At 45.9% G+C, this 15,189-nt stretch overlaps 1 protein-coding gene across 12 annotated transcripts in view; it reads left to right on the forward strand.

The window, feature by feature from the left end:
* Positions 1-15,189, forward strand: part of LOC149332392 (uncharacterized) — a 372,379-nt gene that overhangs the window by 70,811 nt on the left and 286,379 nt on the right. For all 12 annotated transcript variants that reach the window (XM_089557313.1, XM_089557304.1, XM_089557316.1 and 9 more), the window contains one exon: positions 14,645-14,706. In XM_089557313.1, the coding sequence (XP_089413439.1) occupies positions 14,645-14,706 (62 nt within the window). The remainder of the gene's footprint in view (positions 1-14,644; positions 14,707-15,189) is intronic.

Here is a 15,189-nt window from a genome sequence, read left to right on the forward strand (position 1 = left end):
GTTAATTACTGATTAATGACTAAATACTAATTAACTGCTAATTAATGACGCTTAAGCTTCGCCTTTAGGAGTGGAACGCGACAGAGTGTTGTAGCGCTGTCAGGGAGTCCACGGAACACTACCACCCGTTCGGCGCGATGCCTTGCCCTTTGAACGCGACGCTTTTTGAGGAAAGCAAATAGCGCAGTAATTCTCCGTCATCTCGGTGGACACCCGTCATCCGTTTGTAGAGGAAGGAAGGAAGTGGGAGTGAAAGAAGAAAAAGAAAGAGGGGCCGTAATGAAGAAAATGAAAATTGTATTTGAGGAAAGTAAATTAAGCAGTAACTGTGTCACACTCGCGCATGTGCAGTTGGGGCTCTCCGGGGCTCCGCGAAATCGCTCACACCTAGCGTAATGTTGCTTCCACAACAAAAATGCACTGCGTGTTGTAATACATCAAACTGTAGCCGACTCCGCGCCGTCATCGTGCGAATCCCGCTTTGGAAAGCACTATTCCTTTCTTCTTTCACCCCCACCTTTCCTCTCTTCCCTTACGGCGTGGTTCGGGTGTCCACCGAGATTTGTGAGAGAGTTACTGTGCCCTTTCCTCTCCTCAAAAACCAATTTCCAATTTCAGTGGTAAAGCGCTCGTCTACCGAGCCGGAGTACCCGGGTTCGAACCCGACCGCGGCGGCCGCGTTTCGATGGAGGCGAAACGCAAGAGGCGCCCGTGTGCTGTGCGATGTCAGTGCACGTTAAAGATCCCCAGGTGGTCAAAATTATTCCGGAGTCCTCCACTACGGCACCTCTTTCTCTCTTTCTTCTTTCACTCCCATCTTCCCCCCTTTCCTTACGGCGCGGTTCAGGTGTCCGCCGATATATGTGAGGCAGATACTGCTCCATTTCCTTTCCTCAAAAACCACTTTACCGATTTACCAATTTCCAAAGCACGAAAAGCTATTTTTGGGTATATTAAGGTACGGCGTGACCTTTGGTTGGTGATCTATGAATACAGACCGACTTTAATTGCTCCTCAATGTCTGTTTGGTATCCTACTGGTATCGGCTATTCTATACTTTGTTCTAGTTTCGAGCAGCGCTGAGCAGTTTCTGTGAAGTTGCATGAGCGTGGCAGTCTGCTTATCGCTTACTAGTCATGGCAATTTTGTCCCCATTCAAGCTTCTGGATTTCTATCCATGGGCTCTATGCGGGAAGTTTCTCAACTGGTAATATCTAAGAGCCCTTTTCTCCGGCGCTTCCCAACCAGAGAACGTGTACACGTCTCTTTCTGTAATGCATTTTCGTCTGCTTGTTGCAGAACACGTACTGCACTCTTTAGCGCCGCTTCCCGATACGCATCGTCAATGTGCCGTTAAATTATTTCGTAAAGCATCATAAACGAGTCCGCCATTAAATGCAGGACCACGCGTGTACGCGGATACACTTCGAGGCGTTATGAACGCATCGATCATTAAAAACACGAACGCGCTCGTAATAAGAACGAAGTGTGAGTTTTAGTACTGCTGTGTGGGGAATCTACAGCGCCTGCATGCTCAGCGACGCAGGAAGCCTTCGTCATCCGCCCTTGCAGTGTCTCCAGGCGCTTTTGCAACTGCTACCAGCAGACTAGGTGTCCTCGGCATTGACTTGCTCGCCCAATGAGCTGCGTTACGTGCTTGGCATGTGTAAACGTAATGGCTCTCGAGGAAGCAGTAGTAATGAGCTGTTCGCCGTAACAAAGCTGAAGGCCGCACCGTCAGCTATGCACAGCACCCGTTAATCTTTGAAAGGCCTCATCGCCTTTTGATTCGTTCCTTTCCTGCGCAGACCGTTATCTCTCCTAGACGGTTCACGTATACGCACGTTCGCCTCGCAGACCGAGATTTTTGTTTGTAGTTTTTCTTTTCTTTAATGCATGTGTGTGGGAGTTGTCTGGTGTGTATGTAACTATGAGGGCCGGTTTGTACTGCACCGTGTGTGAGCGGCTGTTGAGTATACTCTGTCACAGTAAAGAACCGTGCAGAACTGTGGAGGGTATGGATACCAAGAAGAGGGTGTTTCAGTGAGTGGGGCCGCTTGGTGAATGACAATACCAACGACGCTACGGGACTTCGCTGCCTCTTTTGTTTGTTTTTTTTTTCGAGTAAATTCTTTGCACGTAAATTTCCCAGCTTTTTACATCTAAAATGTTCTATATGTTTGAGTAAATGTTAGTAAATTTCACTACAAATCCAGCGGTCGTTTTGTTTCTCGTGTACATGTTTCTAATTTCGTCCGTTCTGCGCAGTCCCACTATGTAACATGGCAATAGATCCCGCGCCGAGCATTTAGGCGTCGCGAAGTGCCTCGCATCGGCTCCTGATTGGTCGGCTCCACACCTTCGACTATCCAACTGGCCGCCGAACGGACGCCGGGCAATCACGAACACGTTCGGCTCTGTGAACCTGACAGCTCTTTGACTGGCGGCAGCATCCATGGCTTTCTCTGCGCTGCACGTTTTTAGCGAAGCGGAGTATGTGCCGCTCCTTTGCACTGATTCACAACGTACCAGACGACGCGCTCTGCAACCCGTGATGACGTAATCGTATTCTGCGGGTGTGTGTGTGTGGGGGGGGGGGGGGGGGGGGGGTTTCTGCGCTCGGTTCCGGCGCGTCGGCGCTGTGCACGGGCGCTGTCGCGCGGTATTTAGTTCAAGGCTTACACCTTATCCTACGTAGCACGTGTGGCAATTATTTTCCTCGTAACGCTCGCGAGCCAGATTTTTATGATGCGGAACGGACGGTCGATGAGTGTACGTGTCGATTTATGCGAACAACGTTTGAGCCAGGTGACGTTCTTAAATGCTAATCTTCATTTTTTCTTTATTTCGCTCTCGCCAGACTTGTCGAAGCTCTCACCTGACGTTGTCAGGCATACGTTTAATATTGAGCTAAAACTCGTTGAAAAAAAAAGCTGCGGGCAATTTGCCCAAGGTTTTAAGTTGACGCCTCCAAGCTGAGATTAAGTCGGGTTTTCGCAAATCCTCTCACCTGTCCAGAATTACCGATTGTGCTGCGCAGGTGGCGAGGAGTACACTATTCGCCAGTCTGCGTGTCCTTCAAAGCTGATGATATATTGCTACGCCCACGACACAAAGTGGCACTCTCCTGACTTCCCTGACTTGCTCCAAGAAAATGTGCTAACAGAATAGGAGCCATCACGAGTGGCATGACAGCTTAGTAGACCGAATGCACTCAACTAAGTGTAGCGGAGTGCGCTTAGAGAAGCGTATCAGTGCAATCACAGCAACTAGTTGCACTCAGTGCAGTCTAGCGCTCTATAATAGCAATTAACTCTTTTTGAGCTTGCGGTAAGCAAGAAATGCGGCATGATGCCGCATCAGAAGCCACCATTGGCAGCTAACGCGTGACAGACCTGCCGTCAGCACAACTTCTGTTTCGATTGCAGAGATTTCGCCAAAAGTTTAGCTGACCTCTTTGCAGCGCTCTAGGGTGTCATGTCTAACATTCTCGGACAAAAATTTTGAAAATTGAAAAATTGCAAGGTACTGTTATAGAAATATTGAAGGTAATGGTCCATTGTTCTGATGTGCAGCAAATTATTTTAACGTGTTTCCACCGATCGCAGTGAAGACTGACATAGAAAACTGATGGGGAACGCTTTTGACGATAGAAAAAACGTTAATAGAAAAAGAAAAGTAGGACTACTGTAGGATCTGTGCGGATATACTGATTGTTACAGTGAAATCTTACGTTATATGAAAAAACTGCGTTCATAAACGGTTTACCGCTCAAAAATGCTTTTGTCCAGAATTGTTGGGCATGATGCGAATGCGTCCTCAATCTCGTTTAGTTTTATTGCTAACAAATTTGAGATTAGTTATCCAGGGACATTGTTGAGGTATGCAAATAATATGAAAGAGAACGCTTTATTGGCATGAAACCAAATATTGCTATGCGAGCATAATCGAGAAGAAGCGCACCTTTTGTTTCTTTCTATAGGTAGCTTTCTTCTGAAGGAATATTTATCATTATACTGTTTCAACTTTTATTCATATGAACAGAAATAAAATCGTACATGTGCATATTTGAAAGAGGTGAGATGGAGATCAGGGCTTTCTTTCTTTCTTTCTTTCTTTCTTTCTTTCTTTCTTTCTTTATTTCTTTCTTTCTTTTTTCCTTTCTTTCTTTCTTTCTTTCTTTCTCGCTTTCTTTCTTCCTTTCTTTCTTTCTTTCTTTCTTTCTTTCTTTCTTTCTTTCTTTCTTTATTTCTTTATTTCTTTCTTTCTTTCTTTCTTTCTTTCTTTCTTTCTTTCTTCTTTTCTTTCTTTCTTTCTTTCTTTCTTTCTTCTTTTCTTTCTTTCTTCTTTTCTTTCTTTCTTTATTTATTTCTTTCTTTCTTCTTTTCTTTCTTCCTTTCTTTCTTTCTGTCTTCTTTTCTTCCTTCCTTCCTTCCTTTCTTTATTTCTTTCTTTCTTTTTTCCTTTCTTTCTTTCTTTCTTTCTTTCTCGCTTTCTTTCTTCCTTTCTTTCTTTCTTTCTTTCTTTCTTTCTTTCTTTCTTTCTTTCTTTCTTTCTTTCTTTCAATACCAAAACGCTGCTTCGTTGCGCCCCACATGAATTCTTCCGCGTGTTGCTCACCAGGTTTCCAGTTCCGCATTCAACCGGCCTTTCAACATTACCTGCTCCGAAGTAATTCGTTCGAAGGAAAACGCACTCACTCGACACGTCATGCCCGTCCCATCTCGATTAAGGGTTTTGAGCTCTGCCCTCTACCGAGGAGAACTGCAACCATTCACCCGGATACTAGCATAAATATTACAAAAAAAAAGAAGAAAAGGAGTCGTACGCAGCGCCATGCACCTTCCCCAGAAGTGCGAGTAATGAATCATAAGTGAATTCCTCAGAACCAAGCGGCCCTTTGAGAGAAAGAAGGACGCTGTAAAGGTCGTTTCTTGAACGAGCGGGAAGTGCCGGCGGATCAGTGCAGAAATCGCTCGAGAGGGAACACAGTTCAGAAAACCACGACTTCTGTATCGTAACTTCTTTTTGGCGCGAAAGAGCAAAGAAGGGAAGGGGAATGAGGGGCTCGTTATAAACATGAAAGAAGCCAACAGCCACAGAAACCAAGGGGCACAGGGGATTTTTTTTATTTATTTATTTTGTGGTGTTGATCAATTTAGAATATCGCTGAATATGTTATCGCTTAAGGCTAACTGATTAGAAAACCAGAAGAAAAAACAACCACCTGCCGCCGGTGGGATCCGAACCCACGACCTCCGAATTACGCGTCCGGTGCACTACCTCTAAGCTACGGCGACGGCTGTCAAATCTTCTGCTTTCGTGGGTATTTATGTTTACAAGTAACCTAACCTTGAGAGTGTTCATCAGCGCCACCCACGTTCATAAGCGGCGGACGTAGAACGCCGCTTATGAAAGTGCTACTTCTCTTGCAAAACTGAAAAACCCGAGCTATGTGCGAAGGCGGCTGACGATAAGATCTTGCAAGCGGTTGCCTTTGAGGCGATGGAGTGCTTTCGCACGTCCTACTCGGTTTAACTATGCGTTCAAACCCTTTCATTTTTTTTTTAGTTCGGTTACTCTGGATGCAGTGTCATGTTCAAATCGGATATTAAATTCGACGTTGCACATAGGGCGAATACAATACAGCCTTGCGATGTGAGGGTAATGCGTCTTCTATGCAGATACTCATTTGTGGTTGGCAAATGCATTCGATGCTATGGTGACGTCGCATAAAGATATATAGCAAAGCAGTAAAAAACAACTTCTTTCATATTATTCAAGAAGTGAGCTTGGTGTACGCTGCACACCTATTTCGTTAGAGCAAAGCGCTTTAACGATGCTGGTTTCGTCCGGGGTATTTATTGTTCCCACGTGGTCCCCAAAATACAAAACCCGAGTGCGGAGCAGTGGGAGACTCTGCTGTCCAGCGACCGCTGCGAAGACCAACAAGGTCTGGTACAGCGAGCTCAACGGGCGGCAGTGGCCAGCGGAGCCCTGGACTGAGGGCAACCGACCACTGATTAGAGGCGGACGACTTCGACAGAGAAGGCTCCTGGGGGTAGAACCAAGACGTCTCTGAAGATGCCCCCAAACCGCAGGAAAAACCATTAGTGTAAATAAAGTTTTCCCTTCCCTTCCTTCCTGGTGCAGAGACATATCGCTCATAATTCGCGTCTCGTGGTCTCGTTTTGCTTGTCGTCGCTCCTGACGTAGTAATAATTCCCTGGTTTTCCAGCTTATTTGGTCCTTCAAAAAAATAAGTATCGAAAGAAAGGAAAAACGAATTGAGAAGACAAGGAAGGAAGTAGCAAACTGAAGAGAGAAAAAAAAAACGGAAGTAAAGATGAAATAACTAATGAAAGAATGAAGGAGAGGTTAAGAAATTAATAAAAAGAGGTCACTGGGGAATTAAGGAACATAAAATAAGGGGAAAGAGAATGAAATATGGTATGAAAAAATGAATAGAATAAAGCAGTAAAAAAAGGAATAGAATCGCGATACATGGCGTCTCAAAGGGCAAATATCTATAGAAGGCTCAGGCGCATCAATGCGTTTAAGGGCTTCCGGCCTCGGTTAATAATAAATTCATTATTCAGCCATTATCGAGCGCATAACAAACGATCACTAAAGAAGGAGGGGGGGGGGGGGGGTGTTGGCGGGGCACGAAGAAAGGCCGCGTCGAGACACTGTCTCCGCAAGATAAGGGTTGAGGAATCCATGTATACCATCTCCTTTGTCAGTATATTTATCTAGTACACCTGCTTTTAAGACAACGCGTTGCGCCACCTGGAGCTCAAGTCTGGAGCTCAATTCTGGGTCAGGAGCCTACCCTGGGGCGCCCGGCCGAGGGTCAAGCAGACACAGATAAGGAAGGGCTCTAAGTGAATAACCTCTCGCACGCGATTTAACCTTTCTGACTGCTCGCTCTCAAACGTAACGTGTTCGGGTGGGAGTAAAAGCGAACACATTTATGCTCGAGAGCAGGACGTTCATTTCGACAGGGAAAACCAGGAAAGGAAAGAGCGCGCGCAAGAGAGAGCTCGGGGTCCGTTGCATAATGGAGTCGCTAATAAATGATGGATGTTAAGAGGGCAGGGGTGCGTCTGGGAGAAAAAGTTGCCTCAGCTGGGGCGCTCCTTCTATCTCGACGAGAATCTTCTTCCGCAAAGAGCGCGGGGTGAAGAGGAGGGCTCTTGCGTGCGCTCGTTGCAAGATGGAGTGGAAGGATGAGGTCCGCTCCGTCTTAACTAATTGCGTGCAGCAAGTGTAGAAGCTGCGTCTTGAGTGGCTCGCTTCACCCGCCCGAAGTATAGAATCCGTTATTCGCACTAGAGGCTGCAAGCACCAGTCGGTACTTGCACTGTGTTAGCAGAAAGTAGTTAAAAACAAACCAAAAAGAACTGTGCGTCTTTTCGTCTCCATTGCGTGAAGAAATGACAACGATGTCACTTGTTTCTTGTTCAAGTGAATACTGAGTCTGTGTGGTCTCTCCGTCCTTTGAAGACAATTCGAAGATCCGTTGTCATTGGTCATAATGTAGTCACGTGGTGTCATGACGTCGCAGGGCAAACGGTCATTAGCTTGAGGCCCATTGCCATTTTATGGTCGGAGAAAGACACAGAACAAGCACTGACTGCCTTGGGACCGATTGTTCGAAGACGCATGGTCGCATGATACTTCATGGCCTCATAGAGCAACTGCTGATAGACGTGAGACTCATTGTCAGGGTATGGTTACAGGATGTACCATGACGTCACAGAGCAATAGTGATTGGCTGGAGACGTGACTATCAGAAGAGGTTCACGGGGCATTTCTGACGTCACATTTTACTGGCACAAAAAAAAATAAGATTCTTGTCAGGACTGTGTCCTGTGAGGTTATAGCTGACTCCTCTAACTACGCCTCTAGACAACTTCTGAATACTGAAACTTCTGATGCCAAGGAAATATTAGAGAAAATGCTGGGGAATAAAATGCAGTGCTAGGGAAGATCTGCTCCCGCTTGCTACATGAGATAAAGTATACCCGTTACTGGCGCCCTGTAACATTTGCACAAGCATTTGTTAGAAATGAATATGCTCTCTACGCGCCAGTTGTGGCATTTTCGATCGTCTTATGTCGGAAAAGTTAGAGGTTCAGATATCTCTACCACGTTCGGCTAAAATCACAGCGCAAACATAGCGTCAGAAGCATGGCGACCGCCTCCTACGCGCTGCGAAGTATAGTGCACTATTCTCAACCGGGGACTTGCAAGAAGTCAAGAATTGAACTCTGGTGGTCCTCGCTTCGACATTTGGACAATCAACTACAAATGCTTCAGAAAGATTCAGTTATAAGTTGAACCACGTTGTAAGGAAGTTGAAGGGACCCACCGGTTACTACATTATAGCCGTAGCTCCTTTATAGCCCGTGTTGACTCAGCTTCCAAGGGGAATCCTCATTTCTCCGTTATATCCATTATTTCGTTATAAACCGCTTCGTTATAACGAAGTTGGAGTAGTAATGTAAGCACTGCTTCAGTTTACAAAGCAAAAAGTACCAAATGCGGGGAGCTTCGCGAAGGCGACTCTGAAATGGCAAATGCTGCGTCGTGCAGCTTTTACCGCACTGCACCGAACTGTCTCCTCGTGGATTCATGGGGCTGTCTGCAAGAGTTCGGAAAGAGCCAAGTGTGCACGATACGTGGAAAGAGAGAGAAAGAGAAAATACAAAAAAAAGTTCATCCGGGCGCCACCGCGGTCCGGGCGTGGCGTGGGTCTCCCGTTCTTTTTATCTCTTTTTTTTTGTGCCGTGGACACGCACCGGCGGAGGCTTGTCCCGGGGTCCAGACCCCGCGACCTATCCGCTCTGCGCGGAAAGGAGAGATGACAAGGGGAAGGGCAGCTCGCGTGCACCTGCCTCCTCAAAACCTTTCCCAGCCTCCCCGTCGCTAGATTGCTAACGAACTTTCGTTTGTGTCCCCCTTTGCCACCCTTCCTCTCAGCCGACTCTTCTGGCGTCTGAGTTTAAAGATGGCGGCGAGGGTTGTCTCCCTTCCTGTCGTCGTCGTCTGCGAGCTAAGTGGTCTGCTGCTACACACTATAGCGCCCGCATGGGGGATGCGTCTGTCTGGCGTGAAAGGAGCATTGACTCCGACGCGTGCGGCTGTCACGTGAGCGTGTCGCGCGAGCGTGAACAGCGGTTTTGCTCTCGCCGCAGAGCTATTTCTGTGCACGAAGGTGTCGCGAGAGAGTGATGATCTTAGGAGAAGGGGGTAGGGGACGGAATCGTCTGCTCGGAATCGTCTGCTCAAGGGCACGCAGACGATCGTTTGCGGTCCGTTCAAAAAGAACGTTTGTACTTCCGGTGTACAAGTGAAAATAATGAAAATTTTGAGCGGGCTTATTGTTACATTGGTCACATTAACGGCGCGTAATAAGACATCCTTCGCCGCTTCGAAATTTGTGACGAACGAGGTCGCCACAAATTTTAACGGTTGGTTGGAGGGGGGAGGGGGGGGGGGTTCGCTATTAATTATTTTTCATTCGGATAAAGTGGGTTCATTGCATCATATCGCCAAAAGAGAAAATTGGACTTCGTTAAAAGATATCAGTACTATGCATGGCTTCCAAAGCAGACTTTTCAATGGGAATTGCGTTTCCTTCCTCATTACTTCGAAGCATACCCAGCAGTTCTGGACAAAAGCATTTTTGAACGGGAAAGAGTTTATGAGCGCAATTTTTTTGTATATTGTAAGATTTCACTGTAAAGCAATCAGTATATCCGCAGATCTTCCGTCGGCAGGCTTGAATGTTTTTGCTATCATCAAAAGCGTTCCCCATTGGTTTTCTATGGCAGTCTTAACGGCTCGATACGAGCGATGGAAACACTATGAAAGAAAGATTTTGCTACATATCGGAAGAATGAACCATTACCTTCAATATTTCTATGCCAGTACCTTACTATTTTCCAATATTCAAAAATTTTCAACAAAAACGTTGAACATGTTCACCGTTCCGTCCGGATCGTTGTCATTGCCAGACTGAGGTTCAACTGTGATATGCCTGCACGATAACGTGGGTGAGTTAAGGTTCGTATTACGTATACACAAAAGTCCCGACTGTAGGCTTTCTTGATCCGACGCGACCGCAGTGTGCTTTCAGAGGAATAGAAAGCGCTCTTGCCGCAATAAGAAGCCGCAACGACGCCAGTCAAGGCCACAAGGAAAACCGGCAATATTGCTGGCCGGGACTTCCTAAACGTCGAAGCTGGACAGCGGACGCGCCCTTTCCAGTGGCCATTGAATGGTACGACTAAACAGCGCTGACGGACGGGACGGAAGAAGACGAGACAGACACGTGCGCTGACTAACAACCAAATGATTGGGAGGCCTGTGCAAGAGAGTGAATCAGGAAAGTGGAAAGAAGGCTGTTCAGAAGAAACACCGAAACAAATTTGTCAACTGTTGCTGTGGTGTGGTTTACAAGGTCCCACGATCATGCGGCCGTTTTTACATCGGGGAGGCCGGACAGTGCGTCAACGAACGGCTACGCGAACACGCGAAAGACATTCATAGTCACGCCGAAATAACATGGTTATTCATTTCGCAGATTGCAAAGACTGTGAGGCGTTTCTGAGCCAAACCACTATCATCACCAAGTATAGAGATCACATGCACCTCGCGCCTGATATCGGAAGCTTTTCACATCCGCGCATTAGGCAACTCATGTGTAAGCCAACCATCGGTGGCTCTATTTCCACAGGAGATCGCTTTTCTTAATCAGTGATGATTTCCCGTATGTATGTCATGTCATGTTCGTCCCGCATTTGCTTCCCTTCTATGCTTTATATTGCCTCCCTTTTTCGCAATAAACCATTTGGTTGTTAGTTCAGCGCATGTGTCTGTCTCGTCTTCTTCCGTCCCGTCCGTCAGCGCTGTTTTGCCGTACCATTCAACATGAACCAACCAGCCCGACTCAGCCCGACTCAGCCCTCTCTTTAGGCCATCGCGCTCATCCCTTACAAAAATGGTCTATAGACTGCCTATAGGATTCTTATATACTGTGTTGCCTTCCTATAGATATTTCGTTTGGTCTGTTCATAGTCTATTGAAAAAAGTCCACTAAATTGTACGGCCATAAATCTACAGATTGTCTGTAGGCTCTCTATAAGATTTTTATTACCTATAGACTAGTCAACAAGATTTATAGAAAGTCTATAGACTTTATAGACAAAAGTCCATGGACTGTCTATAGACTGTTTAAAAAATTTTCGTAAGGAATCCCAGCATGATGTATCCCAGGTAGCACCGAACATTAGAATAATGTTACAAGATCGTTGTGTAAGTTGCAGTGACGTCATATGTCGCATTGAAATGTTAAGTTGATGTTAAAAATTAGCAAGTGACGCTATATGCTATATTGAAAACATTAGTTTAACACTAAAAAGTAAATTGCGTGCTCGTGCAGAGTTGCTTTACCATTTTCGAGAATGTTGCATATGTGTTGTTTTAATGTTTAATAATACTATTAAAGGTTATTCCAAATCTTATTTCTAACATTGCAGAATTAAGCGTTAAAAGAAATGATTAAGAACATTGAATTAACGTTTGATCTGAACAAAAGGTGTCATTGTTGCAGTGTTTCGGTGCTACCTGAGATCTTGCTATTCACCCACGCGGTTTAGTGCTGGAGTGCCCAAAGAGTTAAATTTTCCCCAATGTTCCTTTTATTGCGAAAGAAATACTAGTTGCACTTTCAGTAGCCCGTCGCGTAGCGAGGCCGGTAGCTACCACATTATCATATTGGATTGGATTGAATTGGATTGGATTGTATAACCGATGCATCACCACAAGTCTAACCACAAGCACCAACACCAGCTACACTACCAGCTGAACCATGGCGTAGCTATATACGGATATTGCTTTCGCAATTACCGGGCTTAACCAAGCTAAGCCACAGCCATTTTTTATTTGTGCGTGTGAAGCCATCTCAACGCCTCGCAACACTTTAGTTGCCAAAGTGTCCACGCAATTTTTTTTTTTTTTTTCATTTTACTGCGGCTCTCTGTGAACACCGCGAACCCCTCAAAAGCGTACACGTCGGTGCCACGGTTAAATAATTTTCTTAGCTAACCGGCACCGGTTGCATTAGATCAGCGCATACGGAGGAACTTACTCCCGAATTAGCGCAACTCTCGTGGTTGCCCGTAGCAGCTTTGCTTCTCTAGCGCATGGCCAATGCAGAAGAGCTCGTTCTTGACAATCACATAAGGCCTGTTTCGCTGTTGTCACGGATTCTCTAATACATAGTATCACGTTCACGCTATTAGTGCTCTTCCGTGTATTGTCCGCTCTGCTAACATTCCAGTCTTTTGAACATGTATCCATAGTCTGCCGGTTGTGGTTGGGAATGCACGGTATTGTCGCTGTCCTACAGCAGACGATATGATATGCGCGGCATTACGGCCACTGAGAACAGCGCCAGTATTGCATAACGAATCCTTTTCTTTCTTTATTCTGCTCCATTGTTGTCGGCCACTGCATGCGCTTCGGGGAAGATCACGGTGATAGCGGGGGTGTAGCTTCGCTTGAGCCGATGGCGGAGAGCGAAAAGAATAAATATGAAATGCAATCAGAATAGAATCGTTGCATCAGTATCCCGGTCCCAGGTGTCTCACATACTCGTGTCGTTTGTGCTCACCCGTAAGGTTGACGCAACCAGTCGTCAAAACGTAGCAATGAGAAACTTTTGCACGGACACAGTCCAACGTTCGCAAGATGGCCGCGTCCTTCGGAAGTGACGAAAATCGTCGGCGTAATCGTTAATCTGTTAAGTAGAGTTAGATATTTTGTTAAAAGAGATATTGAACGGTGGTTCAGCGGAAGCAAGCAATAAAATAAATAAAACCGGCGTTTAAACACAACTATATGGTACGATTAGTAATTAATTTTTTAGTGGACGTTAATCACTGGATCACTTATGATATGGTATAAAAAGAAAACAGTAAACGGTAAACATTTTCAGAAAGAGCTTGGGAAGGAATGCGCAGCCACAGCCGTGACACGTTTTTTTTTTTCAGTCTGGCTTTGTTTTCTGCTAAATATGCAGAGGCCAGTCTAGTTTCCGGAATTAAAAAAAAAATGGCAGTGTTACGTACACATAAAAAAAAATGAAGATGTAATGGTAAAAAGCCGAAAAGGCAGTGCATCGTTGAAGGAGGTCCGAACAGGGCCTCAATTTTAGCGTTTTTTGGCTTCTCATGAGAATTACAGTGTTACAAACATCATATGCATACATGGTGAACGCCTAACGCTAAACAGATTTAATCCCCCAAAGGCTTTAGTATCTAAGCGAACGTTACTGGACGCCGTTACGGGAAGAGTCCATGATGCCCTTGCCAACGTTCTGAAGCATCGGCGACTATTCATTACACCCACGGAGTGTCACATGGAGACAGCTGGGCAATTGTATGCAATTCACAACGTGGCGTGGAGTCGAATTCCGCCGATTGTTCAAACAGGTCTCCCTACGGATTCTACACGGGGGATGCTCAATAACGACTCTTTTCCTCCTCTTCCTCCTTTCTTTATGACGGCTGGCTTGATTGGGAAGCTGCGAATGATTCATCTTCCCTCTTTTCAACATGACGGATAGAGAGACTGACACGTGGCTAGCACGACATGTCCAGCCAACAATACAAAGGGATGCTCTGTCTGCTTCTCTTCCTCCACGTGTCCACCGTATAGGCTGTGTGCGAGTGAATCCCCTGCCTCTAATTATATACACGTCGTTTCGACCGACTGCTGTAGGACTGAGGCAATGCGTTTCCACTTCTGTACCTCTATCGTCTGCTGTCGGAAACTCTGCGGGAGAATGCGGATCACGTATAGACGAATAATGGCGCACAGTGAAAGAAGCGAACAAAAGAAACGGTGGCCGGATTCAGGAAACTGTTCGATACGCTGCACTCTAAAAAAACGTAGGCTGCATGGCAGGAGTAAACCGGCTGCTGTACTCTATTTAGCGGCTGTTTACTCCGTTATGGGTGCTGCGCACTCCATCTAAATGGCCTGGGGAGTGAAATACGGTGTTCACAACGTGTTCTACTCCGTCCACATGCGTAATGCACCAGAGGAAATATGCATGGGTGCTTCTGCCCGCCTATTGGAAATAATTTCTAGAGGGCGTACTTCAAATAATCGCTGGGCGTACTGCGTGAGGGGCCACCTATAAGTAGTGCATTGCAGAATGCACCGAATTCTACATGGATGAAAGAGAGCAGGTTAAATCGGCGTTTGTGGGACTCAGTTAAAATATAGGTCGAGACATAGAGGTCACCCTCTGTCACATTAGCAGCCATGCCTGACTGTGGTCATTGCTGGACGTCTACCCGTACTACGCATTGTGCGGAATACTTAGCATACACTAATATCATATCCAGGATTGTTTTGGGTCGATAACAAAAGTTATATTATTTAGAAACCCTTATTTATCCGTAGTTCAAACGAGTAATCACTTCATGTGCCATTTCTTAAGCTTTTATTCCACTTTCTGGAATCTCCGTTGGGAATTTAAAGGTGTAAGTGATTATGACGATGACTACTGGGATTAAGTTGGTCAGCGTCTCAAGCATCCCCATCTTTCCCTTTCTGTATTTTCCAGACGAACAAGAGCGGGTGCAGAAGAAAGTGTTCATGAACTGGATAAACAACTTCCTCTCACAGGTGAGTCTCAGTGTCTTGTGCAGCATTCCAGCTAATGTCTGCGAGGATAACGACTCCCGCTGGGAAAGGCGGAACCTCAAGCTCCTGGTGGAAAGTTCTGCACACGGTGGGAAGGAGAGCAAGGGAGGAATAAAAATCACGGTCTTTATGGAGTCCTGGCATGGAGGTTGGGAGCTAATGTATCCCTTCGTTGCCATGTAATGCCGACGTCTTCCTCGTGTATCAAAACCGTTGCCCAAGACAGGCATTAATCTGATTACAAAGACTATAAAACCGGATAGGTTTTAGAAGTAGGCGCCTTGACTTGACGACTCGCCCGAGATGGCTTCAAAGCAACGTTATCTTACGCAATAACAAAAGGGTGTGCTGTCGCTTCACAAGTGACAGTCGCGCTTAAATATTACGTGACTGCCAGCTGATGATGATGATTACTGCTACAGAACATTGCATGATATCCCGCGCTCAGTCTTGCAGAAACGTTGG

The sequence above is a fragment of the Amblyomma mixtum genome, chromosome 8 (genome assembly GCF_055824585.1).
Source record: "Amblyomma mixtum isolate Tamu chromosome 8, ASM5582458v1, whole genome shotgun sequence".
NCBI classification, from domain to species: domain Eukaryota; kingdom Metazoa; phylum Arthropoda; class Arachnida; order Ixodida; family Ixodidae; genus Amblyomma; species Amblyomma mixtum.